Below are 26068 nucleotides of genomic sequence, written 5' to 3'. Positions count from 1 at the left end.
TGCCATATTTTTACAACCAATATATCACTTAAATGCAAAAATTATATATAAACACATTTCACATTCATATACTTACAACCCATACCTCTCCACCAAGTCAGAGATGCAAACTTTGACAAGTTTGAGCCTGGTCTTCTCCGTAAGAATACCATTAGTTTGCAGTTTGTCAAATACTTCTGGAATTTTCTTCTTAAGTAGATCAGTTACTGTTAGGCCATTCAGAAGAACTGGTTATTGTGTAGGCTGAACAAAACAATAAGAGCAAGCACAGCACAAAGTAAAGTTATTGCCTGTGTGATCTTTTGAAACACAATTTAACAAGCATGGTAAAGGTATACCTGAGTTTGACAGACTTCTCATAGGACAGGCTGAAGATCCGGTGCTTCAGAAAAGTGCACTTGGAATCTGTCAAAGTCACTTATGTTCTCACTTCTATCAACATCTATAAACTCTTGGAAGTCTGTGTTGTATTTTTAAATCCTATCAAGGACAAATCCAAATTCACCTGTTACTTCCAGGAGATGGTTTGTGCTTTGGACATTGTAGATTTTTCCTTTTATTTCCTTTCCATTCTTAAATGAAATTGCAAGGACTTTAACAGATTCATGCTGCTCATTCCCGCTCCCTGTAATTATAAGAAAAATACAAATTCATCCAGATGTTGACTAATCATATTATGCCAGATTAAATGAAATGTCATCATATATCATCTTCTAGTTAAACCCATTAATACACACCTTATAGTAAAGTTTACTAACATTTCCAAATTGCACACATTAATGACACTAAACCAGTGATCTTGTTTATTACATGTATTTGTGCACGCTATGTTTCAGAACATGTATAAGTTATACTATAAGTGGTGGGGACAACATTGGCCATTTCAAAAAGTGGTGGGGACATGTCCCCAGCGTCCCCAGCAAAAATTACGCCTATGATCTGATCTCAGGTCTGTGGGAGTTCTGCTGCAGCGATGTCGCGGCGACAACCCCTGTTGTCGATTCTCTTCTCTCGCGAGAAGCCACGAAGTTTCCGGTGTTGTGTATGTTCCTGGAAACATGGCGGCCAGCTTCCGCGGCCGTCCTATCCGGAGTCTTCGGATGCGAGGTAAGCCTGAAAAACTCGATGCAGTGATGTCTGTTATAGTGGCATATTGCGAAACTAGATTTCCCCAGGCAGCTGATGACCCCGGTGTGTCCCCTCATCGTGTCCTTGGTGTGTGTTTTTGACAGGTCGGAATGACAGCGGAGAGGAAAATGTACCGCTGGATCTGACCAGAGGTAAGCTTCATCACATCACCCTCAAAGCGATTATTGTTCAAAATGGAAGTGGAGCTGTTCTGCAAGCACCAGCTCTACAAAGTGACACCCCAGAAAGTACAGACACTTGTCCTGGCAAAGCTGCTGTAAAGTCGTTAGTATTTCCTTTCTGTTTCGTCTAATAACATTGCTGGCTATATCATAATAAGAGGCGGGCAGCGAGCTAACTAACTAGCTGAGTTAGCGTTAGCTAGCTGCCACAGCTAAACAGCAATGACGATGCCCTGTTGTTTTGATTGGTGTGAGTGGGCAAAGATAGCCTGTAATTTAGCCAACCAGACATAAGTGCTGTAGTCATGCATTGGTCATCACTGGCTGTATGAGGAAAAGAGTTTCAAGGCTGTTAGCTGAGTAGCATTTAGTCAGCGCAGGGTGTTTTTCCAGTGGCTCACTGATACACAGATGCACTGCTCAGACAGATTTGACATGGAGCAGCGTCTCTCTGTCCCCATGTTTGGGAATTAGGGACCGGCTGATTTCATTTGATTGCATAACAGAATAAAACCTCAAATGAATGCAGCATAAATATCCAGCCGTATCCTAGGCCCATCGACATGACACAAGCCCACAACATAAGGATGGGTTCATCTGTGAGCTGTTCCATCAAAAATAAATGAGAGTTTATCCTCATTTTTATTTCAGGTCAGATTCTCTGTTCGCATATGGTGGTGTATCACAAGGGATTTGAACACTCTTAAAGCTGAAGATTGAACCATGTCAATGCCCAAGGGTGCACGATCATGAATAGCAAGTCCATGTAAACTGTCTTGACACTATTACCATGATTCTTACACAGTAAATAGGCAAGATCCGTTTGCAAAAGACCTCTGGTTATATAATTGGCTGAACATACTTATCAATCATGTTTGATTTCTTAAAATATAAGTGGAGAGAAGTTGGTTTAGTACCCTTTTAAGATAACAATGATTTCAGTTGTATGAAGCTTATACATGCAAACTAAATCAAGCTCACCTGCTGGTGAATTTTGTGGTTGAGGAGAAACTATGATATGCAATTCATTAAGCTGGCTTATTCATAGTTTTATGCAGCATATATATTTATCAATGTTATAATGAACTGGTTTCTATGCAAACTAAGCTACTGCTAAGGGACTGATTCCTGCAAAAGGAATTGTGTGTTTTGTCTTTTGTCAAGAACATCTAGCATTACAGAAGCTGATAATCATTGGAAGGAACTGAAAACCGAAACTTCCCGGTACAAGTCCTGCTTTGTGCGTCTAGACCTTTTGTTGACTGTAAACACTAAATTAGTTCGACCAGCTAAACCAACTTCCTTCCTGCAACATCAACATCAATTATGGTTCATTGACTGATATTATGGCAATATGGCTTAATATTTGCCTTGGTTACATTGTATTTCTTTATCTTTTTTCGACAGAACCATCAGAAAACTTCCGTGAAATCCTTCAAAATGTGGCCAAACCACACGGAGTCAGTAACATGCGCAAACTGGGCCACCTGAACAACTTCATAAAGGTAATGCTGTCAAGTTTTGCTCCCTCTACCCCAGTGTTTTATTTGTTTATCTAGGCTGTGCTGACAACACAACACTATGAATAGTACATTTGTTGTATCTCCCTAAACCTACTCCCAAGACTAGGTTAAAGCTGTGAATACAAACATGCAGCTTTCTAATAAGGTTGACTCGCTGTTCAAATATCTAATACGATTGACTAGCTGTGCTCCCCTCTGTAGTGTCATCACTAACCTCTCCTTGATCCTCTCCTCTTGGGTGTTGCTGCCAGCAGGCCTAGCTGTGCCTGTCATTGTGACGCTGACAGTGAATGTAACTGGAGCTTAAGGGATGGGAAAGCACACAGACCCAATGTGTATGAAGAGCAACTCACTGACTTTAGAAACCTAAGATCCCTAATCTTAGTTATAGTTCTTATGAATCTCAGAAACTTGTTTTCCAACATGTATGTTTTGCCCCAACTTCAATGTATTCCTCTTTTTAGATGTCAGCGCTTTATTCAAGAGTGATAAAGGGTCAGTCTTGTCTCTGTGTTGCACTGCAATGTACTGGCACATACTGTTCTGCAAATGTGTCAAGTAAAGAAAGTGATCTGTGTGCGCAGGTAACATAAAATAATTGATCATCATCATAGAAATCACAGATATTTCTTAAACGTGGTTTTAGATGCAAGTGTTTTTGTGCGTACACAGCCGTACTACGCTGTGATAGACTGGTGACCTTTCCAGGATTTATTCTGCCTTTCTCCTGACACAAGCTTGCATAGTTTTGAGCCTTGTTACTTTAAACAGAAATAACAGGGGTGAAGAAAACAAGTAAATGTCTTGCAAAACTCAAAGGGAAATCTCGCTGACATTACGATAGCTCACCATCACCTCAATGAGAAATGTCGCAGCCATTTACACAACCCGGGTCACTGATTCCTGCCCAGACGTTTGTTGATTTTATCGATGCACGCGTCGCCTTTAAGCATGTCTGACATTGTAACCCAGAGGTGCCCAGTACGTCGGACCGCGGGGGCAATGCTGGTAGATCACGAGTCATTCATAATAATAAAAAATCCAGCTCCGTTAAAATAGACAAAACAGGTTTTGATCCCTCCTCCCTTGGCCTCCCTGCCACTTAATTCAGGAGTTTACTTGATTGACAGAAAAAGCGACCTATCGCTTTCCAGTCTGTTAACCCAGAATGCAAAGCGATACAAAATCAGTCAAGTGCTGGGAAAACTCAAATTAAGTTAAAGAGACAAACAAGAGATAAACAACAAAATGAGTGCGGGACCGAGCAAGAAGCTAAAGACATACCACTTCCACCCAGAATGGGAGGAAGAATATTTGTTTGTGATGTCACATTCAAAGGTTATTTGCCTTATTTGTAAAGCAAGCGTCGCTCTGCCAAAGAAAGGTAACGTGGAGAGGCATTATCGGAGTGTTCACAAGGCATATGACAGCGACTTCCCTCCGAGTAGCGAGTTGAGAAAGAGAAAGGTCATGTATTATTGCTACACAAATATTATCTTGCAGTCTTAGTGTCGCCAACTCGTTTCTAACATGCAAAATGACAAACAAATGCGTCTATGGTCGGTGTATTTTTGATCTTTCCAATCGAGACAAGATCTCTCTCTCCCGTTTGTGTGCGAGGGGGGCGGGGCAGTTTACACACGCAGCTGCTACAAGCAGCAACACACGGCGGGGATGGCGGAGAGAAGCGCTCCAAGGTGTGGTTAAATGTTACCCGTCTTGAGGCGGACAATGCTCCTTGCCAAGAGAGTTCAGCATGTGAGGGCGGTAACACGAGCAATTTGTCTAAACATTTAGCAAAAGTGCACCACATCCAGACGGAGGAATGCACCGGGTTCGACTGTCTTTCTAGCAGCTCTGTAGCTCCATCCACGAGTAACGTTTCCACGTCAGGTGTTATGTATGCTAGCAGCAACACACGGAGTTAACTCCATTATACAAACATGGGTTAATGATTATAGGTAACTGAGTTATTTATTTTGTTAAAGTTTCAGCTATTCTGTTTACAGTTCTGTCATCAGATTATTTAATACGATTTGTTAAAACATTGTTGTTTCTTTTGATGTGAAATATTATTTATTTAATTTAAATAAAAAGCAATGTTAATTTTGTTCAAAATGTGTTTAGTTAATTTAATGATATATGTATTTTTGAATCAAGTATTCATCTTTATTGTCTTCATTGTTAGTTTCCACATGCCTAAAACAACCTCAAGCTACATCTAAAAGTTGATGGCTAAATAAGAGCGTTTGAGAAATTGTGCAAGGCATACAGTAATAGTCCGAATAGTCGATTAGTCGTTTCATTAATCGATAGATTAATCGATTATCAAATTAGTCGTTTGTTGCAGCCCTATTATCCCATGTATAAATAAAACATGTTATTCAGCAACCCTTGCAATTTGGGATTTTATTTTTGGTTGGTAGACCTCGGTGAGCTGGTCATTTCAAAAGTAGCTCACCAGCCAAAAAAGTGTGGGCACCCCTGTTGTAACCAATCGTTGGTGCGGCCTTTCGGAAACTGCAGCTGGCAGTGTAGCAGACTGAGTGTTGGCCTAACTCTCTGGTTTACAACTGACAGGAGCGTAATATTGAGTGTGTCTGTGTGTATACGTATGTGAGTGCACCGTGCCTCTGATTCCTTATAAGGGTTTCAGGACAGTGAGGGTGACCTAAACCCCTAGAGAGTGTCACATGCCCCTCTCCCGGTCTCCTCCTCCTGCCTGCTTGAGCTCTGACATCACAGCTGGTTTAAAAACAACCCCCTACTCACCATGCCTCTCATCGTCACCCGTCCCATCATGCTCCAGCTCTCTTCCAGTTTTGTTTTTGTGGTTTATGGTGAAGGAAGGAGGAGATTTATGTCGAGCTTTAAGGAAAGAGTCAAACCAAAATTACCTGTTTGTCTGTCTCAAAACTTTGGACGTTGTACTGTCCCATGAACACTTCCCGTAAATGTAATTTTAAAAACTACCAGACGACTAAAGTAATGATAATATTACAGCACAATAATGCAATGACATCTTTTCAATGCGGAAGAATATTCTAGAAACCTCAAAATAAACAAATTGACTCTTGGGGCTCTGTTAACAAGAATGAGCAATGTCTGAGCGATGCCAAGGTCATCTACGAACAATCGTGATGTAAATATATCGAGGTCGTGTCAATATATCATATGATAAGAAAATAACGTAAACATTAGGGGTGTTGAAAATAATCGTTTCTACGATGCATTGCGATGCGGAGATTGCGGACGTGGACGATTCGGTATCGATGCAGTGACGGAAGATAATCGATTATAGCGTAGTAACGTTGCTTCCTGATTTTCCGGCCGCGGCTTTACTATAACGTTTTTTTTTCTGTCACTTTATTATCAAATCGGTCGGTGACGCAGAGATCAGGGAACAGACGTGACAGCGGCACAGCAACACCAAACACGGAGCAGTCTGCTTTATCCACCAACAGAACACCACCAGTCCAGAACCAACAGCAGAAGGACCCGCTCTGAATCACTCCGTGTCGCTGCGGCTCAGAGACACAGGGATTTATGTTTTCCAAAAATAATCGCGTTACAATCATGTCAGGTTTTTGGTGGTTTTAATTAAGTCTTGGATTGCAGAGTATGAATGTCCTCTAGCAATTTTCAGACGATATATACGTGTGTAAAGTTTGTGAAGGCAGGAGGAAAAAAGCTTCCGCGATCACCGTCTCCTCTCCGTTCCTCCAAACCCCGCCCCCTCCCTGAAAATAATGAGTGACAGGCTGATAGTGACCCGATAGAAACTTTATTATTCACTTAATCACTGAGATATAATGAAGCTAACTTAGTCTCATACATTCATGGGATTTATGTAACAGTAAGACAGAGAATGTAAGTGTGCACCCACATGCAGTATTTTTGTTTGTATATGCTATTGTAAATACTCCTGTTGTCTGCTGTGTTCAGACTCAAGTCCTGTGTGTGATGCCACATTCAGGACATTCAGTGTCCTTTTTTTAACAGAAGACTGTTGCTAGAAGCTGCAGCTAGACTGCAGAAGCATTAGTTTTTTGTTTTTGAGGATGGAACAACTTCACACACGGAGGCTAGACCTATACAATTCATTTATTTTGGTTTATAAATTAATGTCAAGACATTTATGTTATTGATTTCTGAAGCACTTTCTGAATAATAAAAAGAGAGTTCATATGTATTTACTGCATGTATGCATTGATGAAAAATAAGCCATGTGCAGTAATATAGAAAATTGAGGATGCAACGCATTGGTATGAATCGTGATGCATCGGGATATCGAATTGAATCGAATCGTTGACAGGATAATCGTAATCGAATCGTGAGACAAGTGAAGATGCACAGCCCTAGTAAACATCATGACAGGCATTCACTGCTGCAGCATCGGGACAGGCAAGGTTAGTCTGAACTTCTCTGATGGAGTAGCACTGACTGGTTTGAAGCGCTTCAGGGTGTCTATGAGAAAAGGTGACAGTTCTAAAATAGCAGCACCCTTTGCCCAAGGAGCTTATTGCTCTGTGAGTATAATGAGTTGACACAGACTGGAGCTGAAGGCTTATTGTTTTTATAATGAACTGCTTTTGTGTACATAGAATTTGAATCTTCTCAACACCAGTTGTGTGTGAGCCTGTGGTAATAATAAAGGGACCTATGGTGAGGGGACGGCTAAAAGTGTCAGGGGGATGTGGCTCAGGGAACTTTTGTGCTGAACTGCCAATCAGAGGGTCAGTAGTTTGGTCCCTGCCCCTGCGGTCAACCTGTCCTAGTGTCCTTGTGCAAGTTACCTAACCCAAAATGCCTCGCTTTGGATAAAAACGTCAGATGAAAAGCATGCAGTGTAATGTAAAAGTGTAACTTTGTGCTAAAAATGGGTAACGGGAACAAATTGTCAGCCTATGGATAGAACAAAAATAATTGTCTTACTTTCTGTTAAAACCTTCGTTTTCACAAGTCCACCACATATCACCATGCATTAGTAAACAACAAGTGGTGGACGTGACACTGGTCCTGTGCATGTGTTGCCCCAACGCGCTGGTGATTATAACTTCCACACACCATCAGTGAAAACACAACATTATGCAGTCACGATTAATCTACTCCAAACCAGTCAACATGTAACAGAGAAGTGGAAAAATACAACAAACACACCTGCATGGCTCCTGCTGCAAACTGACCAAAGTCTTGTCACCTCCTTCATTCTATAAATCAATGTATTATATGTACCCTTCTTTCTCTGTGTTATAGCTGCTATGCAGTATCAACCACCGTGAAGAAAACTTTGGGTTTACATACGAAGAAATCATCGTTTGGTAAGTCTTGTTAGTTACTAATGTACACCATGTAGTACGTACTTCATTTAACATCTACTCTTTCCAAATCATTGTCTTGTTATTAAGGCGACAGAGTGAAACAGTTTGTTTGTCAGGTCCTGTGGCTGATAAGCAGGAATTAGAAATCATCATGTTTGTGAAAAAATGCAGGAAATAACAAAAGTATTTCAAGTCCCAGTGAATCGTATTTCATGTCCAATTTGTTTACCTCCAGTCTGCGACTAGCTCTACTGAATGAGGCTAAGGAAGTGCGTGCTGCAGGTTTGCGGGCGCTCCGCTACCTCATCAGAGACACCACGGTGCTGCAGAAGGTCCTCAGACTACAGGTGGACTATTTGATAGCAAGGTGGGTTAAAAATAAACTGATATCTGAATGACTTCTCTTTTTGTGGGTCCAAAAATATTAGTGTTTATGAGAAGTCACCTCTCAAAGTTGGCCAGTTTCTTTGAAATGTTATGCTTCAGTCCCACTTGTCTCTTTCCTGCCGACACATTTGTTGCTGGTTGTGGTTTTAAGAAAAGGCCATGTCTAATAATGCTTGTGTGCTTGTTTAGATGCATTGACATCCAGCAGAGCAATGAGGGTGAGAGGACTCAGGCTCTGAGGCTAGTCCGAAAGGTAAGATCCTCTGTATTTTATTTATTTATTTATTTCCATACTTCCTCCTTAAATTGCTAGAGGAATGCACCCTCTGCCCTCACTGCTCAGCCTTAGTGCGAGCAGAAAGATCATTGGGTCAGCAGCAGAGTCACTGTGTGGACGGTTTGCATGACTGCAGGCCGGGCTATTTATAGCTCTTTTTATAGTTTACTGTAAACTCTTTTCACACATACATACATACATACACACACAAACACACACACACACACACACACACACACACACACACACACACACTGTTACGAACCCACTAGGGATGAGGAAGGCAACACACACCAGATGGTTTTGGTAAATAATTATAATTGGGGTTAATAAATAACAAAAAAGGTGTACAACAAATTGAGAGCAAAAATAACCTAAGCCTAGCAAAGAAACCAAAAGGGCGCAAATGTATTGCTAATGACGGAAAAAGGACTCTATAAGTGAGCCTAGTTACACACCTGAAATCACTACCAATCAACACTAACAAAAGGAGGCTGCAGGAAAACACAGCTAATAAAGGGAAGCTAAACACGCTACTCTAAACACATGTATCAACACGACACTAAGCACACATATAATCACACCAACACATTACACTAAACACGGACCACACCAGTCGAACACAGTCTAATAGCTCACGTCTAAAGTGTCCACGACACAAGAGCAAATATGCGTGAGGCGTCTGATCAACATATATAATAACATATAACAGAATTAACAGGACCGGGAAGGCGATGGCCGTCTCACACACACACGCACACATACATACATTGTGGTCTTTCAATTAAATAGAGCAGGGGTGCCCAACCAACCAGTCGATGGCGATCGACCGGTCGATCACGGGGAGATTCCCAGTCGATCGCGAGATGTGTCTAAAAATAGAACAACAATATTCTGTTTTATCGTAACTTAATGTCCTATAATATAATCTTTCTGTGCCAGAATAATGCACTTGAACGCATCAAAGCTTTGTGATTGACGTGACCCCCATGCCCGCACACACACAAGACCACAATTATGGCAGAAGCAAAAAAGCCCAAAATATATAATTTTCACTCCGAGTGAGAGGATGATTATTTTGTTATCTATTCCAATTCAAAGTCCATCTGTCTCATCTGCAATGCGAGCGTGGCGAAGGGTAATTTAAGAGCGGCATTTCAAAACAGTGCACAAACGCTACGAGACGGAATTCCCTCCTAATTCTGCCCTACGCTACCCGACCTGAAAGGACAGCTAATGCGCAGCAGTCCATTTCCACCAGGCCCAACAACAAGAGCAAGGCTGCTACCAGAGCATCTTATCGTGTCAGTCACGTTCTTGCGAAACACATGAAGTCTTTCAAAGACGGCGAAGTTGTGAAAGAAACATTCCTGGAGGCTGCCGACGTGCTTTTGGGGACAGTAAAAATAACAGTAGCATTTCAACAGGTTTTTGATATAATAAAAACTCAAGTTAGATACCGTTATTAATCAGCTGTAAGTTTTAGTTTGTTTGAACTTAGTCATTATAATTATTGTACAAAATGGTATAAGAATGCAAACTTAAATTGATTATAGTCTATTATCAATTCAGGTTAAGAAACTAGTGTTGCTTGCATCCTATTAAAAGGCATTTATTTTTATACTGTACTAAAATGCAAAAAATAAAAAGTGTCATATGTGGCAGCACTGTTCAATGTTTCTTGAAAACATTACCCACTGTAGTATGTGACGTGTGAATAAACTCCAACTCTGTGTCAACAACACTGTTGTGTAACTTCAGTTAAATACTTGTATGTGTGTAGATTAGAAAGAGGTAAGATAAAGGATCTGCAGTATTTTATGAAGTATTAATCGTACAAAGGTCAGTTTTATACAAGTAGAAGTGTGTATTTACCTGGTAGTAGGCTGTCAGTAATGGCTACGCCTCTCTATTTGGACTGGTAGATCTCGGCAGACTGGCAACTTTAAAAGTAGCTCTCTGTTCAAAAAAGGTTGGGCACCCCTGAAATAGAGCCTCCTAATAATTTCTGTTATCACTTCTTGGAATGTAAATTCAGAGAAATGTGACCCTCAGATTTAGGGCTGTTTTCAACTAAAGAAAGAACATTCTTAGTATTTTATTTAATTCATCAATACTCATATCTTTCTTTCGCCTTACCAATTTTAAAACAGCGTTCCTCCAAATACAATTATGAAAAAGAACCTCTTTATACCTTATGTTTATCAGAGATGGGCTCAAGTCGTTCAGCTTGAAGAAATCCATAAAAAAATGAATAATCGTCTAAAGAAATCCTAGCCAATTAAGACCAAAAACACCAATTATATGCTCTTTGGTCGTAATTACATTACAATTAGGTCATCTTTTTTCATTTTCAAATATGTATTTTCTTTTGAGAGACCTGGAAAGAAATGTTAGTTATTTTTCTGCCTGTGTTTGTCTGGGAATGTTTGAAGACCGACGTTTTCCTTCTCTCTATCCCACTCCAGATTATCACTGTCAATGCAATGCTGTTCCCCTCCTCTGTTGCAAACTCTTTAATTGCCGTGGGCACTGATGGACTTCAGGAACGAGACCGCATGGTCCGCGCCGCCATCGCCATCGTATGTGAGCTAGGTGAGTACATGGCTTTTAGAGATGGAGATTCACAATGCAGATGTTCAGAATCATTAATTTGACAAAACCAGCGGCTTTGTGAGGAGCTCTTGAGGGATTGCGAAAATAGTGAACAAAACTAGTAAATTGACATTTAAATGCTATATCAAGATCCCAATGCTGTGCGTCTTTATTGTTTTGAAATGTCTTTTCATTCAACCTGGTATTTCTTCACAGTTGCAGATTAGTCCACAGTAATATAATTAGCATTATACTATAGGAAGCATTATATTCCTGTGGGGGTGGCGTAGGATTGGATTTTCAACCAATGTCATGTTGACATTTCCAATAACTCAAGTGTCCAAAAGTAACTTTTTATTTGCAAAGAAATATGTAATCCTTTCCAAAGTTCACAACATGTTTTTATAATTCAATATTTGTTGGTGTTGTGGTAAACCTTTCAAAACTAGATTTATTAGAGAAAGAGTATTAAATAAAATATAAGTCATTTAGTCTTACATTAGATCAAATTGTGGATTTAAAAATAATGTCTTTAATTTGAACCTTCATTCGAAAAGCTCAATCGAAGCTTCAAAGGTAAAAACATTCGCTACAGCAATGTGAAACGGCTCTAATATTTCTTTGCTGCTGAACACTTAGCTCTGAAGAACCCGGAGGTGGTGGCTAAACGTGGCGGCCTCAGCACCATCCTGAAGAGTGTGATCGACTGTCAGCTGAGCCGCATCAACGAAGCACTCATCACCACCATCCTCCATCTACTCAACCACCCACGCACCCGGCAGTATGTGCGCGTCGATGTCGAACTGGAGGTACACGCACACGCACACGCACACGCACACGCACGCACACTGACACAGATATGAATTCAGGAGAGGCTGCCTTTTAGAAATGAGCCAGTGTGGTGGGAGTCATTCAGTCAGGATTAGCAGCCGCAGGTTGCCCGTCTCTTTCCCATGGAGCTTACAGTAATCAGTTACAGCAGATCTCTAAAGCCTCATTGTCCGTAAACAGACACTTGGGACAAAAACATCTCAGCACACGGTCAAAACATCCACATGATGTCATATGAGATCTGAAGCAGGTTTATTATTACTGAAAGATGTTTCGTGGGAATATTTAAAGGTATAATATGATAAGATAAGATAGTACTTTATTGATCCCAATTTGGTGGCATTTTGTGTTGCAGCAGCATAAAAAGACATGGCATTGTACAATAACAATGAAAAGACAAGAAAGTAGAAAATATACATGTTGAATTTACAAATGAACAATAACAAGATATAATATATAAGAAATATATATATAAGGTATTATATATACATAAGTATGTATATATAAGGTATTATATATACATAAGTATGTGACAGAGGGAATATTAAACTGAATATATAAATGTAAAATGTACAGTGTGATTATGGAACATTTCCACATTAAAATGTAGCTATACCTAGGTTTTGAAATGTGTTGTCTTTTAATTGAGCTCCTCCTATTGCTCGTTGTGTGTTTAATTGACACTTCATTTTCAATGAGATCTGAATTCGGTTGTATTTTGTTCTCATCCCTCTTGTGTTTGTTTGGTCCTCCAGCAAATCCTCGCACCTTTTACAGATTTTCACTACCGTCACAACGCAGACACGGCTGAAGGGCAACTCAAGTGAGTGTGTGGGTGTGTGGGGGGGGGGGTATGAAGGGTGTCATTGTTGCAGTAGGAACAAAATAAATAGTGTTCTGACATTTCCCTCTGTTTACCATTCGCTATGCTCCCATATTGGTATTGAACACCATGCATTTGAGAGTTTGTATTTTGTTTTTGCGATATGGCTCATGTTATCAGGGCTGCTCGACTCCAGCATGACTTGATAGAGGCTTTGAAGCAGTCACACTAATGCTTTAAGTCACTCTGAATAATGTGTTTTTATATAAAAATAAATCTCTTTATTGACTTGTGACTTCTGTTTAGCATTTTGTTCTGCTTTTGTGTTGTAGTTTCTCCTCTCTGATATGCTTTGTGTGCTCTGTGTGAGGCGCGGTACACAGATCATTATGATGCTGTTTGTATGGAACATGGTGTCCTGGTTTTCATTTGTGTTTCTTTCATGCTCTCAGGGAGGACAGAGAGGCCCGTTTCTTGTCGAGTAGGATGGCTATCGTGGCAGCCTTTCGCTCCTGGTCTGGTAAGGACTTGGATGTGGTTATAAATAAAGTTATTTAAGTGTAAAAATAAATAGACTCATTTGATTTATATTACTTTTGATTAACTGTCTCTTTCTTTATTCAGGAATTATCAACCTATGCAAGGCTGGGAATTCTGGGATCCAATCTCTAATTGGCTTACTTTGCATACCAAATATGGAAGTTAGGGTGAGTATTGAAATAGTTGCATTCAGAAAAAGGAAGTTTGTGGATGCAAAACAAATGATCAACTTCGTTATTTAAATTAGCAGTGAATATATAATTGATAGCAAACTTTACTGTTAATATGTTAGTCACACCAGTGTTCATTTGACAGCACAAAGGGCTATTGTAGGAGGAAAAGGCACTAGATATTATTCCCAGAATAATGCTAGTGACCTACTCTTCTTGCTGTTGCTCTGGGTTTAGTGCGCTGATCTGCAAATGAGTGGGTCTGCAATTCTATCCTACCCCCCCCCCCCCCCCCTAGTAATAACAATGACAGAAGATAATAAAGACAGTATTGTAACTGGTTCATAAATAGTTTTGTACATGAGTATCAGAGCAGAGAGTGAGATGGCCGCTCTGGCACTGACGGATCAAATCAGATAGCACCACCCTGTTACCAGAGAGTAAATAGGGAGAGTAACTGGAGTATTGTACTGTCAATCCACAACACTGAGATAATAGTGGTGTTTTTTTTGAGTGCCTACAAATGTAGTTTGTACTGTATCAAATGTGTGTCTGCTGTAATGTGATTTCCCCTGCAGAAAGGCTTGTTGGAGGTGTTATATGAGATATTCAGGCTCCCTGTGCCCATTATAACTCAAGACTTCATGGAAGCTCTTCTTAGTGTTGGTGAGAGAAACATCTTTATATCTTCAGAGCACATATTGATACCTTCTCCCAGTTTCTTGGTACCTTGCGATTAGGGAGATGTTCTACATACAGAAATGATCATGTCATCGCCATTTTTGCTTTGTGGTATGGACATAAAGCAAACTCCGAAGTCAGTCTTGGGGAGGAAAGAAATACCTGAAATGGCTTTATGTAGCTAGGTTACAAAAAAGTGACTATTAGATTACAATTACAGTAAAAATAAATTAGATTACTGACACTTTAATAAGATTGGGAAAAATGTCATGATGACAATTTGCAGTCACATTACAACACCTCACAACACAGGTCTCAGTCAATGGCTTCTACTGAAAGTGAAAGTAACAGAAAGGTTAATATAAATAAAGGTAGACTTTGGTTTTGTTACTCACTACTTTTTTATGAAGTAATTGTCTTTCATGTAAAGCATCCATCTCAACTCTTTCCAAAGTCTCCTACTTAAATGGTTTGGTGCTCTTTCAACCCAAGACAATATTTGAGTCACACAATGAGTGTAAACTAATCTCTGTTCTGCTCTTCCTCAGACCCCGCCCGGTTTCAGGACACCTGGAGACTGTCCGATGGGTTTCTAGCTGCTGAGGCCAAAGTCATACTACCCCATCGGGCCCGCTCTAGGTGAGAGATGATATGAGAGAACAGAGATGGAATATGTTGAACCAAATTTGACCCAAAAGGCTGTCAGTTCAGTGTATGCATGACATGAGCATGAATAATCGTTTTCTGTTTTTCATCATTAGACCTGATCTGATGGACAACTACCTGGCATTTGTTCTTTCTGCCTTCATCTCCAGTGGGCTGTTAGAGGTGAGCTGATACTGTGTTTTTCATTATTTTGCACCGAAGACAGATTTATGCTATTTTTGATACAATGATGCTCTCTCCTGTCACTGTAGGGACTTGTGGAAGTTGTGACCAGCAGCGATGACCAGCTTGCTGTGAGAGCCACCATCCTCTTGGGAGAACTTCTACACATGGTAATATTAAAATGACGAAATACAATCTCTGAAAATATAGTTTGACTCCCTGAAATGCTCTGTCAGTGCTAAATAAACATTGCTTTAGTCAGATTTTTTTATTTTAGAAAGTGGCCTACAAATGTTGTGATCATGAAACCTAATGCATACTCTCTTTTTTCCTGCCCCTCTGTATTTAGGCAAACACCATCCTTCCCCATTCCCACAGTCACCACCTGCACTGCCTCCCCACCCTCATCAACATGGCAGCCTCCTTTGACATTGCACAGGAAAAACGACTGTGAGTATACTTTGATAGGCATGTCAGGCATTTCCTTTAAAAAAAAAAAAAAAGCTAAACTCTCTCGTAGAGTAACTCACATTATGTTACTTTAAGTACATAAGGGAACTATGAACGTGTTCTATTATTAATGTATGTGAAATATTGTAAACCACATTTAAAAGAGATATATGTTTCTTGTTATGCTGTAGTCGGGCAAGTGCAGCAGTCAACAATCTCAAGCGTTTCCATGAAAAGAAGAAGAAAGGTCTGAAACCACACAGTCTTTACCTGGATCACATCATCCGCAAGTCTGTGTCTTCTCATAACCGCAGAGAGACGCACTCACGTGTCCACAGAGACATCTACGCTATAAAGGTAAATATCAACATGCTTTCTACCTACTGTGCCTCAGCAACATATTTATTTAAGAACTACATCTACTTGGAAAATATGCTCATTTCCATTATACCCCACTCAATTAATATCAAACTTTCTTCTTTGTAACGGACTTATGGCGCATTTCCACTGCAGCGGGTAGCCCTGTTTAAGCGTCCTTAATCGTCCTCAAGCGGCCAGGCCAGTTTTTGGTGGCCTTTCCATATAGCGTAGCACCGGCTAGCGGGTACTTTTTCCCTCTTTTTCCGGCCCCATAAAATCGTGGTTCTATCAGACCAGGGCCAGGGCTGAACTAGTGACGTCAACACTCTCGACTGCTGATTGGTCAGAGAGAATCGTCACAAGATCGCGCGCGAGTTCATCCCTAGCGTCGCATATATATCTAGAAGCAAGCTTGCAGCATTTTTATACACAGCATTTTTGTAAACGGAGGAGCTACAAAAATGGCAACGTCAAAGAAAAGCACACCGTGGTCGACCGAGGAGGTGACGACGTTCCTACATCTCATTGGGGATGATAAAATCCAGCGGGAGCTCGACGGAACGACTCGAAATGTGAAGCCGATCGCCCCGCCTACACGGCGTTGCTACCCCAGGTCCTAAACTGTAATGGAAATGCGCCACGGCCTCGGACGGCCAGCGAGGCAGCCCGAGGCCTGAGCGAGGACGCTTAGGGACGCTTAAACGGGGCTACCCCGTTGCAGTGGAAATGTGCCATTAGACTCAGAGCCTTTAGATCTTGTTGTTGTTGTTTTTTTTTTGTCCTGTCTCAGTCCTTTTTTTTGTTTTGTTAAAAAAGAAAAAAAATGTCTTTGTGCGTTCAATACAAAGACTGGTGTGTGTTTAGCTTAGCTTAGCACAAAGGCTTTAAAAGGGGAAACGCACAGGAAAACAACCTTGTAACTGGAAAAACACTTACAGTAAATGCTGGCTTCATTCATCGTTTCCTAATGTATCTCTGTAAAAAGCATTGATTGAATGGATTGCAGCTCTTAGAGGTAATTCCAATTAAAACATAAACTTCTTGATGCTAATGATATTTTGTTTATTGATTTGATTTGAGTCTGTAATTTAACATCAAAACGAGCTCTCAGGGCACATTGAAAAAACAACAAAATTACTTTTACATTTTCTAATATTTCTTTTTCTCTGTGTTTGTGCTCAGGACACAGAAGAAGCACTGATGTTGAACCTGAGAGACAGTCACATTCTGAACCACAAGCAGAACCTGGAGTGGAACTGGTTGCTGATCGCCACCATCCTGAAGGTCAGGCTGCTCTCATGAAGCCCCACTGACCTTTATGCCAGGTCTACTTCCTGTCTGATGTTTTAATGTTGTTGTTTTCTCCCTCAGTGGCCACATGTAAACCTCAGGAATAACAAAGATGAACAAATGCACAGGTAAGACTGCTTCGTATCATCAAAACCCAGGGCAGCATTTGAAACGGTTAATTGTATTGACATCCTTTTTCTGTGTGATGCAGGTTTGTGCGGAGGCTGCTGTACTTTTATAAGCCCAGTAGTAAATTGTACGCAGGGCTGGCGTTGGATCACCCAAAAGCCAGACAACTCACTGTGGTTGGCTGTCAGTTTATCGAGTTCCTCATGGAATCGGATGAGGTTAGAGAAGTGTGCATTTACACAACAAAAACTCACTTTGCTTTTTTACCTTTTTATCATTATCTTACCTGCCTTGCGTTTCGGTCTTTTCTCTTCTCTCCCCGTCAACAGGACGGCCAGGGGTACCTGGAGGACCTGGTGAAGGACATGGTGTCATGGCTGTCCTCGTCCTCAGGGCTGAAGCCCGAGCGCTGTCTGCAGAGTAACGGCCTGCTCACCACACTCAGCCAACACTACTTCCTCTTCCTGGGGACACTCTCTGCTCACCCACAGGGAGTCAAACTGCTGGAGAAATGTGGCCTGTTTCAGTGGTGAGTGCATGGACCTAGAATGGAAGACTTACAGAGATGTCCTATTGATACATTGAAACATTTTACCTAACATCTTCTTTTTCTTTTTTTTGCAGCCTGCTGAATCTGTGCTCTGTGAAGAACCAGGATGCTGTGCTGAAACTGGCTATATCCACACTGGACTACAGCAGGGACGGTCTGGCCAGAGTGATCCTCTCCAAGACCCTTACTGCTGCTACTGATGTAAGACAGCCTCCAGAAACAGGGCGTGACGTACACGTAAAAACCTGCATAAGGCACTGTTAGGAAAAGCAGCACAAGTTCTGAAGTTGGCATCTACCCAAGATTGAAAGCAACATTAGACATCTCATTGAAAAGTCATAATAGAGGTACTCCCAGTGGCGTAACAAGGTTGTGATTGGCCCCGGTGCAAATACTTTTTTTGGGCCCCCCCCCTCCCAACTCAGCGCTGCTTGCTTCTTTTTTTTTTCTCTCTCTCTCTCTCCACTTTCAAAATCTATTTAAAACTCATAACAAACAAACAAAATTCCCAAAGTTGTCTTGAAATTAACTTAATAAATAAACGAAACGAAAAATATAGCCTACTTATGCAAACAACATTGAATCTGAACTTGAAATGATTCTGATTAGGCCTATTCTGCATTATTCCTGGAGCACGCGCTCTATCTCTCTTTCTCTCACTCTCACTCACAAACACAGGCTTCAAATCAAGTCGTCATTATTACAACAAATACACACTTGCAACTGATAACACTGGCAATTATTTTATATTTATTAGACTATTCAAAAAAATCATGCTTCAAAAAACAACAGCACAGCAAACTAATCACACAATCACAGAATGAATCCTTCTTCATCATGGCACAGCGGCCAAACATTATCACAGACACAGGTTAGGTGCGCACCATGCGCATTTTCCAACATAAGAGAGGTCACAATTACATTGCTACAGATTTAAATCTCCGATCCCTCTCCATAACAAGAGAAAAGCTACTCATCACCATTAGAAGTTAATCTTGCAGGCCTTGCGCTCAGCAAGGTCGTCAACAACGCTGCTCAGGTCTAACTTCCGGGCCCTGCTATTCTCTATTGAGAGTGTTGCCAATCCACTGAGTCGTTCCTGTCCCATGCTGCTTCTTAAATACGTCTTAATCAATTTGAGCTTTGAGAATGAGCGTTCTGCGGTTGCAACAGTGACAGGTATGGTGAGATATAACAGCAATGCTGTGCACACTTTGCTAAATGTGGCTGCCATTGAGCTGTGGTCCACAATAAGCATCTTGGTCATATCCTTCACAGATGGTTCTTTAGCTATTTCAGTCTTAAAGCAGGCTCTGAATGCAAGGAGTTGGACGGGGAAACTCGGGGATAAATCCCTGCTGTAGTGGTCCGCCAGGCGCTGCGCGTGCTGGTGAAGGGCATTATCCTGCGCACGGTTCAATGTCCCGGGGTGGATATCCTGGAACAGTTTGTTCGTTTCACGCATAGAAGTGAACCTCTGACAGCTGGCTGTTAATGATGTCCAGGCTGGCGTTGAACACATTAATTCTGAAACAGCTCTCGCCATCACTAAGCCTCTCGTCTTGACTGAGTTCATCGAAGTGGCGTTTCATCCTTCTTTTGCGAATTTCCGTGAACTCGCTCTGCGCTCCCCATCTCTCAGCAAGATTTTGAGCGGTGCGTTTGACCTGGTCAAAGTCATGCATGCGGTATGCAGATAGGGCCTGTATTGTGTTTTGGAGGACACCAACAGCTTTGTGGATGTCTACATCCTTTGCCTGCAACATCTTTGACACTGCATTCATGTTTTCCAGTATTTTTGTCTGTTGTACGACAAGAAAAATAAAGCTGAATTTTTCCATATGGTTTTTTAGGGCTGTAGCCTCGTCCCGTTCCTCCCTCTTTTCGCTGACCAGTGCGATTTTAGTTAGAGCTTTCATGATATCTACATACCGGTATCTAAGGGCAGCAATTGCATCATGTCTTGAGCACCACCTGGTTGGGCAGAGGCGCTTCATGGTAACTTTACCATGCTCTGAGAGTTCTGATGACATGATACCGGAAAGGAGTGACCATCTCTTAATACTTTGGCTGAAAAAAGTATAAAGAGTCTCAACAATATTATAAAAATTGCGCAGCTCCGCTATATTCTTTACGGAGTCATTCAGTGTCAGATTTAAATTGTGTGCAGCACAGTGTACATATTTGGCAAGCGCTTCCATCTCCATGATCCTGGCCTGCACACCTGAATAGACCCCACTCATGTTCACCGCGCCATCGTATCCCCCACTTGCTCAGGTGAAATCCGTTACTCTCTATGCTGTCCAGGATTTTCTTTTGGAGTTCACGAGCTGACGTGTCCACTGTTTCCACGAACCCCAAGAAAGCCTCGTTTATCAGGATATCTTTTGCGTTGTCGTTTTCATCCCTCTGGATTGTCACATATCTATACACTTGGCTAATTTGGTCTCTTTTGGAAATATCTTGGGTGGTGTCCATGATCACAGAAAAAAACGGAGCATTATTTATTTCTACTTGAATGTCGCACTGCACCCGCTTTGCGATTATGTAGATTATCTCATTTTGAACAGCTGGACTCAAGTATTTCACAGAACCTTGTGGTCGCTCAACAAGTTCTTTCAGAACCGGATCATAACATGCTAAAAGTTCTATCATACTGAAAGTTTCCACTGTTGGGCTGTCCAAGAATCTCCCTATGTCCTCTAAAAGCCAAGTTACAAGTGGCCAGAGTGATTGTAACGTTGACAATACGCTCAAGTACCTGTCTCCAGTAATTAGCAGCATTCCTTGCATTCCTCTCCATGTTTGCATCGATTCTCCCGTTTTTCTTCCACTGTTCATATATGACACACGCTCCGACATGGACCTGAGATTGTGCATGTGAGTCAATCCTCGCAGACAAATGTTGCCAGTCACGAACTCCTTTGACCCACGCATCACTGTAGAACGGTGCACCTCGGTCTGCGAACAGCCAGCACGGCTCACAATAGGCACAGTCCAGGGTGGGGGAGTAACACAGCCATGTCCGTGGCAGTTTGATACCTGCTCTGGTAGTGGTGGTGTAATAGATCTCGGAGAAACACCTGTTTCCTTGATGTGTGTCTCTGGGGAATTGGCCGGTAGGCCTACATGGGCCAGTTGCTATAATATAGCCTTTGATCAGGGGTCTCAATAGCGCCATAGAGTCCCCTATCGGTTGGGGGCGGGGCCCTTGCGGGAACTGTAGGACCACCGCCGGGCACAGCCAAATCCATCCTCTCCTCCTGGCTCATGGCTGGAGAAGAAGGTCGCACAGCCACGGATACAGCTTCACTTGTGGAGCTAGACGATGGTGAGGCAGGTGAGCTATCGTTAGCCTCCGGCTCCGGCTGCCGCTGCACATCAACATTACCAACGTTAACGTTCGATTTCGAGGACGATGTATGACAAAAAAAACTGTCTAATTTTGTCAGTTTAGCCTTTACATCTCCTTGTTCTCTCTTGTCCTTTCTCTTTTGAGCGCCGCTCTTGTGTTTTGGTTTGCTGTACATTATAAATGCTAGCTATTAAATTTGTTATAATTCTGCCGATCTTGCTGCTGCTATAGCTATGTAGTACATATAACCTTTGATGTTGATTTAACGGTTCGCTCGTCACGCAAGGTATCACATGACATGAAAGGGAGCAAGGTCATTGGACAGACAAATTACAAATTAATTTAGGTTGCTAGGTTACTTTGAAGACTGCGTGAACCAGTCAATGCCATTGGGGCCCCAAAAAATATCATTGGGGCCCCAAAAAAAGATTTTTTTTTTTTTTAAATGAATTTTTTTTTGCATGGGCCTCTGCATGGGCCCCTGGACGGCTGTGGGCCCCGGTGCAATGCACCGGCTGCACCGGCGATAGTTACGCCACTGGGTACTCCGATTGTCTGCAAATTCCAATTGTATTTGTTTCTTTTATAAGAACATTAATTGGCACCAAAGGTATTCAAAATAAGGTACACATGTTTAAAGTTGGTCCTCTATTTTGCTCTTGGAGGTGTTACAAATTGCAAGCTTTATGTTTTATTACCTCACACTGAAGAACTTCAGCACCGACAGTATGATGCCGTTTGTGTCTGGCTGAGAAGTTACTGTCTTTGTCCGTGTGTGGTTCAAGAGTTTAAATATGACCCGTAACAAACGGATACATAAGACTGGGTTTCCTCCGCTGGCCCATCGGTGCATCTCTAATAGATACAAAGTAATACACTTACCATGCTTTGCTCATTTGTTCCCAACACATATAGGTTCTGATAGTAATATCCTCATTTCCACTCTTTCTCCCACAATTCTTCCTTCCTTGTTGAGCAGGTGTGCAGGTTGTATGCCACCAAACACCTCCGTGTGCTGCTACGTGCGAGCGTGGAGTTCTTCAGCAGCTGGGGCATGGAGCTGCTGGTCACACAGCTCCACGACCACAGCAAGGCTGTGTCCATGGAGGCTCTGGACATCCTGGACGAGGCCTGCGAGGACAAGGTGACTGCTGTCAAACACATGCGTCCCACAGAAGACCGTCAGAGAAGTAGAACAAAGGATCTGTTTGTCAGATTAGGATGCATTCTTCCCTCACTATTACAGTGAACAATAACGACCACATACTTAAACATGATACATTAAAATTCACCTAGAAGAAAACATACATGCTTTTTGTTCTATTTAGAAATGGTATCATCTTGTGATTGCAATTAGTAATGATCCTGATTGACTATTTAAAATATTTTTCCCTGACGAAAAAAAGAAACTAATATGTGTGCTTGTTGTTCTTAAGTCAATAGCAAAGGAAATAAAACAGTTTAGATCATGCTAAGAACATGGATCACCCTCAGGATTTCATAAATAACAGAATAATAATGAATAATTCCTGGATATATGTTATTCTTGATATGTTGAAATGCAATTAGATTGAGTTGATGGTGTTTGCCGGACAGTAGCATTTGATTCTCCTCTTTACTGTTGTCTGACTGTCTGTTGTGCTGCTTCTCAGGCCAACCTCCACGCTCTCATCCAGCTGAAACCAGCTCTGTCCCACCTGGGAGACAAGGGCCTCCTGCTGCTCCTCAGGTCATTACAACAGCACTGCTTGCCACACGTGGATGATAGGATTTGGGTCAGTCTTTGATGTAGTCCAGCAGCCTTCTGAAACTGAACTGAACATCTTGTTTTTCTGCTGTTTTAGGTTCCTGTCCATTCCTAAAGGTTTCTCCTACCTCAATGAGAGGGGGTACGTCAGCAAACAGCTGGACAAATGGCAGAAGGTATGATCACGATATTGGCCTTGAAATGTGCAAACCACGTTTAAATTGCATTGGCTATAATATATGAAGACCACGCACTAACAGAGGTTTGCTATTTGAAATAAATGCATCTTTGTTTGCAGGAATACAACCTAAAGTACGTGGACCTAATAGAGGAGCAGCTCAACGAAGCACTTACAACCTACCGCAAACCTGTAGATGGAGACAACTACGTCAGACGCAGCAACCAAAGGTGAGAAGCTGGAGTTTATTATCACCTGACAATGCAAAGGATACCCTTTCGTACTTCTTTTTAAACTTCTCTGTTTGTGTCTCCAGGTTACAAAGACCAAATGTCTATCTTCCTGTGCACTTGTATGGTCAGCTGGTCCACGATAAGACAGGCTGCCATCTATTGGAGGCTCAGGTATTTCTCACTTGTTCCACCGCACACTCTGTTCTTTTATAAGTGCTTCATTTATACATTGATTCCTCTGGGGATTATGCAGATTTAGCCGCCTTTCTTCTTAACGTCTATTTTCGATTTTCTCCAGAGTGTGGTTCCTGACCTCAGCTACACTGTTCGCTCCCCGATGCTGGACACCTGGGAGGGCATCAAACAGCTGAAGGCCGCTCTCTGGGCTCTGGTCAGTGTCACTTCATGTCAACTCAGTTACTGTGTTGCTATAATAATAATGAAAAGGCTAGTTACAAAGACATGGCTGTAATGGTGTGTGTTGTTTTCCATGCAGGGCAACATTGGCTCTTCAAACTGGGGTCTGAATCTCCTGCAGGAGGAGAACGTCATTCCTGACATCCTCTCGTTGGCTCAGAACTGTGATGTACTGTCAGTACGAGGGTAAGCGTTTACAGTGTAGCATGTATGGGTCTCACACGGGGCACAGTTATCAAGAAAGAAACAAATGTTCTCTTGGAATTTAAACACGTAATAGACTTTGGTGGTGTTAAGAGCTCAGAATATAATTCAAAAACAGTGATGAGTAAATGCAAAAAAATGAAATGAGATTTCTTATGACATTACAGATCAGCAAGCCACCAGTCATTAAACACTATAAAAGTGTTCCAAGTAGGACTGATCCATATGCAATATAATTCATGTGTAAATGATACATTTTTAATAATTGATATCTTTTATTTGAAATAAAATATTAAAAGGACCATGGTGAGTGGATATTTTTTGTTAAAAGTCTGTAGAATATGATTTGTATGCTGGGGCATTTCTACTGTCCCACAATAATGAATCTGGCCTTAAATAATTAGTGTGCTTTCTCCAATTTGAATATTTCACCTATTCTTATCACTTATCTTATCCTTAAGAAATAGCCCATTCATTTTTCAGCCATGATTTAAGAGTTTTCTACTATTTTAGTTCCATCTTTGCTATCCCACAAGTCGTGTGGGAACTACTCTGGTCCCTCAGTCTTACACACATGTTTTACTTTCCAAAACTATTGTAAATGTAGTATTTTGACCTCACCACTTTTCCAGAAGTGGGGTGTTTTTCTTTTATTCACCTACATCATGCTATGGTACTTATGATTGAAAGTACGTTATTGGTTAACACATTTGTACAATCAGTGTGTTCACTAACCATCCTCTCACTCCTTCACAGAACGTGTGTGTATGTGCTGGGGGTCATCTCCAAGACCCGGCAGGGCTGTGAGGTGCTGAAGCAGTACGGCTGGGACGCAGTCAGACACAGCCGCAGGACGCAGTGGCCGGTCACTCCAGAAGAGGTCGACGCACAGCTGACCTCTGAACTCTCCTCAGTCCCGAGCACGCTCAGTCTGAACTCTGAGTCCACCAGCTCGCGCCACAACAGCGAGAGCGAGTCTCAACCAAGTACGTAGGATTCGCTTTGCTTTATTACCAGCATTTGAAGACAGTCAGCTCTACTACAGTGGAAACATTATTGATACATAAGGGATATAAAAGATCCCATTTCTATACGTTTTGTTTGTTCCCTGGCCATTAGGTAGGTAGATAGATGGATAAATAGTAGGGGTGTAACGGTTCACAAACATTTCGGTTCGGTACGTACCTCGGTTTTTAGGTCACGGGTTCGGTTCGGTACGTTTTCGGTAAAGCAGAAAAAATTATCACAAAACATAAAATATTTCTTGTTTTTATTTTTATTATTATTAAACTTTGAATAATGTATTCACTCAAATAAATACAAAATATAATAAAATAAACATTAAGGTGCATCATTTCGATTAACTGAAATAATCTGTATTTGAACTTTACTGTACTAGTAGACTACTCACAAAACATAAACTATTAGTTTTGGGTTTTTAATTATTATTAAACTGTGAATATTCACTCAAATAAATACAAAATATAATAAAATAAACGTTAAGGTGCAGCATTTCGATGACTTGCTTGTCATTGTATTTTCATGTTTTTTAAGAAAAATTAACTTGTCCACATTGCTTGCCGAAAGGGCAGATCTGCTGGCACTAACAATGTCGCTATATATACTTTATTGTGGAGAACACCCACAGAGACAGAGACAGGGACAGAGGTAGCAAATACAGCCAGGTAGCGCTTTGCTAACATGGCAACATAAGGATATTTGGTGTTTGTAATAGCTTTGGCTCGGTCTGAACTTTCTGCGAGTGGTGGAGACTTACATGCTAGCGGGAGTTGGGTTTGCACTTCAGTCTTTTTTCTTTTGGTACCGGTGATATTCACGTTCGGGTGATGCCTTTTCAAATGAGTGTGA

At 41.4% G+C, this 26068-nt stretch overlaps 1 protein-coding gene across 4 annotated transcripts in view; it reads left to right on the top strand.

The window, feature by feature from the left end:
- The first annotated feature begins 1003 nt into the window (after window positions 1-1003).
- The window catches only part of LOC117543895 (rapamycin-insensitive companion of mTOR-like), a 34292-nt gene continuing 9227 nt past the window's right edge, over window positions 1004-26068 (top strand). For all 4 annotated transcript variants that reach the window (XR_004568614.1, XR_004568613.1, XM_034212528.1 and 1 more), the window contains exons 1-30: window positions 1004-1107; window positions 1233-1280; window positions 2718-2815; window positions 8090-8154; window positions 8390-8521; window positions 8731-8794; window positions 11287-11413; window positions 12053-12222; window positions 13000-13067; window positions 13520-13587; window positions 13692-13774; window positions 14356-14443; window positions 15007-15097; window positions 15220-15286; window positions 15376-15456; window positions 15636-15736; window positions 15928-16093; window positions 17279-17380; window positions 17468-17514; window positions 17598-17733; window positions 17845-18044; window positions 18140-18266; window positions 22400-22564; window positions 23073-23149; window positions 23265-23343; window positions 23466-23575; window positions 23662-23749; window positions 23877-23969; window positions 24075-24181; window positions 24956-25185. Coding sequence is in view for 2 of the 4 variants with exons in the window: in XM_034212528.1 (XP_034068419.1) it covers window positions 1059-1107; window positions 1233-1280; window positions 2718-2815; window positions 8090-8154; window positions 8390-8521; window positions 8731-8794; window positions 11287-11413; window positions 12053-12222; window positions 13000-13067; window positions 13520-13587; window positions 13692-13774; window positions 14356-14443; window positions 15007-15097; window positions 15220-15286; window positions 15376-15456; window positions 15636-15736; window positions 15928-16093; window positions 17279-17380; window positions 17468-17514; window positions 17598-17733; window positions 17845-18044; window positions 18140-18266; window positions 22400-22564; window positions 23073-23149; window positions 23265-23343; window positions 23466-23575; window positions 23662-23749; window positions 23877-23969; window positions 24075-24181; window positions 24956-25185 (3127 nt within the window). In the remaining 2 variants the exon portion in view is untranslated. The remainder of the gene's footprint in view (window positions 1108-1232; window positions 1281-2717; window positions 2816-8089; window positions 8155-8389; window positions 8522-8730; window positions 8795-11286; window positions 11414-12052; window positions 12223-12999; window positions 13068-13519; window positions 13588-13691; window positions 13775-14355; window positions 14444-15006; window positions 15098-15219; window positions 15287-15375; window positions 15457-15635; window positions 15737-15927; window positions 16094-17278; window positions 17381-17467; window positions 17515-17597; window positions 17734-17844; window positions 18045-18139; window positions 18267-22399; window positions 22565-23072; window positions 23150-23264; window positions 23344-23465; window positions 23576-23661; window positions 23750-23876; window positions 23970-24074; window positions 24182-24955; window positions 25186-26068) is intronic.

This window comes from Gymnodraco acuticeps, unplaced genomic scaffold, assembly GCF_902827175.1.
Source record: "Gymnodraco acuticeps unplaced genomic scaffold, fGymAcu1.1, whole genome shotgun sequence".
NCBI classification, from domain to species: Eukaryota; Metazoa; Chordata; class Actinopteri; order Perciformes; family Bathydraconidae; genus Gymnodraco; species Gymnodraco acuticeps.
This window is presented reverse-complemented; position numbering and strand designations above follow the sequence as displayed.